General features: G+C 49.7%; 1 protein-coding gene across 1 annotated transcript in view; it reads right to left on the bottom strand.

The window, feature by feature from the left end:
- PRCC (proline rich mitotic checkpoint control factor) overlaps positions 1 to 1,113 on the bottom strand; it is a 37,163-nt gene that overhangs the window by 10,744 nt on the left and 25,306 nt on the right. The window contains exon 5 of the mRNA XM_006155210.3: positions 107 to 202. Within this exon, the coding sequence (XP_006155272.1) occupies positions 107 to 202 (96 nt within the window). The remainder of the gene's footprint in view (positions 1 to 106; positions 203 to 1,113) is intronic.

Genomic DNA, 1,113 nt, shown 5'->3' with positions numbered 1-1,113 from the left:
CCGTTAAGAAAAAAAAAAAAAAAAAAAAAAAAAAAAACAACCCACCAACCTCTCAAAAAAGAAAACAAAACAAAAAAAGATGGTCACTTGTACTTTGTTCACTTACTGCTTCGTCATCGATGAAGGAGGCATCTGGGGCAATTTCCTGGGGGGGTACCAGGGCCGGGTCCTGTGCAGGATAGTAGCCACCACTGTAATAATCCTGCAGGAAAAATGGGGAAGGCTACTGAAGGCACAGTGAAGAAGAGACAAGATCTGCCCAGACACAGAGAGCCCCTCCTCAAAGAGGCAGCGGTGAGACGTCCACGACCTCTCGAGTGGACCAGTGAGAGGACAGAGCCAAAAGATGCCCCCGTAACTGCAGAGCCGCTCCGGCAGCTTTTCTATCGGGAAACCCAGACGGGGGCATTCTGTAGAGAGGGTGACACAGAACAAAGACGGCCCCTCCTGCTTCAGTACGCACCGATTCCCACCCTGCTCGCTCCTGCACCCTCAGGCCTGCTCCCCTGCTCCTCAGACCCCAGGAAACCACAATGTGAGCAGGGGTGCGAGGGCATGGGGCATGTTGTCCCGCTCCCGTGCTATTTAGGCCCTCTGGACAGAGCCCTGCTGTAAGGGGCGGGGAGGCTGTGGTAGGGTCTCTGACACCAAATAAGCCAGTTAGGGTACGATGGGACTACAAAGGGGGAGCAAACCAACTTATGCTCAAAGATGTTTTTAGCTCAGGAACCTGAGGATTCCTTTAGAGAGGAATGCCCTATGTTGTTGAGGACCCTGAAGGAAGAGGGGGGTGAAGAAAAGGGCAAAGCCCCTGCTATGGCCAAGCCAGGCAGCCACGGGGCTGAGAAACTGATTCCTCCTTGTCTGTGCTCTTTCCTGACTCTTCCACCTTTACCTGAGACTCCAAGGAATGCCTCTCTAGGAACATTAATTTTATAACATGCTACAGGAAATACAGGTTTCATGCTCACTAGATAAAAATAATATATAAAGATCCAGAACAACTAAGGGTATGGTTTCTATAACAATAATAAAACATATTTAAATTTCAGGGTCCTGGGGCCAGTAGTTAGCGTAATAGCTATGTCGCTGAACTCCCATGTAGTCAAGAGC

This window comes from Tupaia chinensis, unplaced genomic scaffold (assembly GCF_000334495.1).
Source record: "Tupaia chinensis unplaced genomic scaffold, TupChi_1.0 Scaffold000438_1, whole genome shotgun sequence".
In the NCBI taxonomy this organism is placed as follows: domain Eukaryota; kingdom Metazoa; phylum Chordata; class Mammalia; order Scandentia; family Tupaiidae; genus Tupaia; species Tupaia belangeri.
Note: the sequence above shows the minus strand (reverse complement) of the source record. Positions and strands in the feature narration are given on the sequence as shown.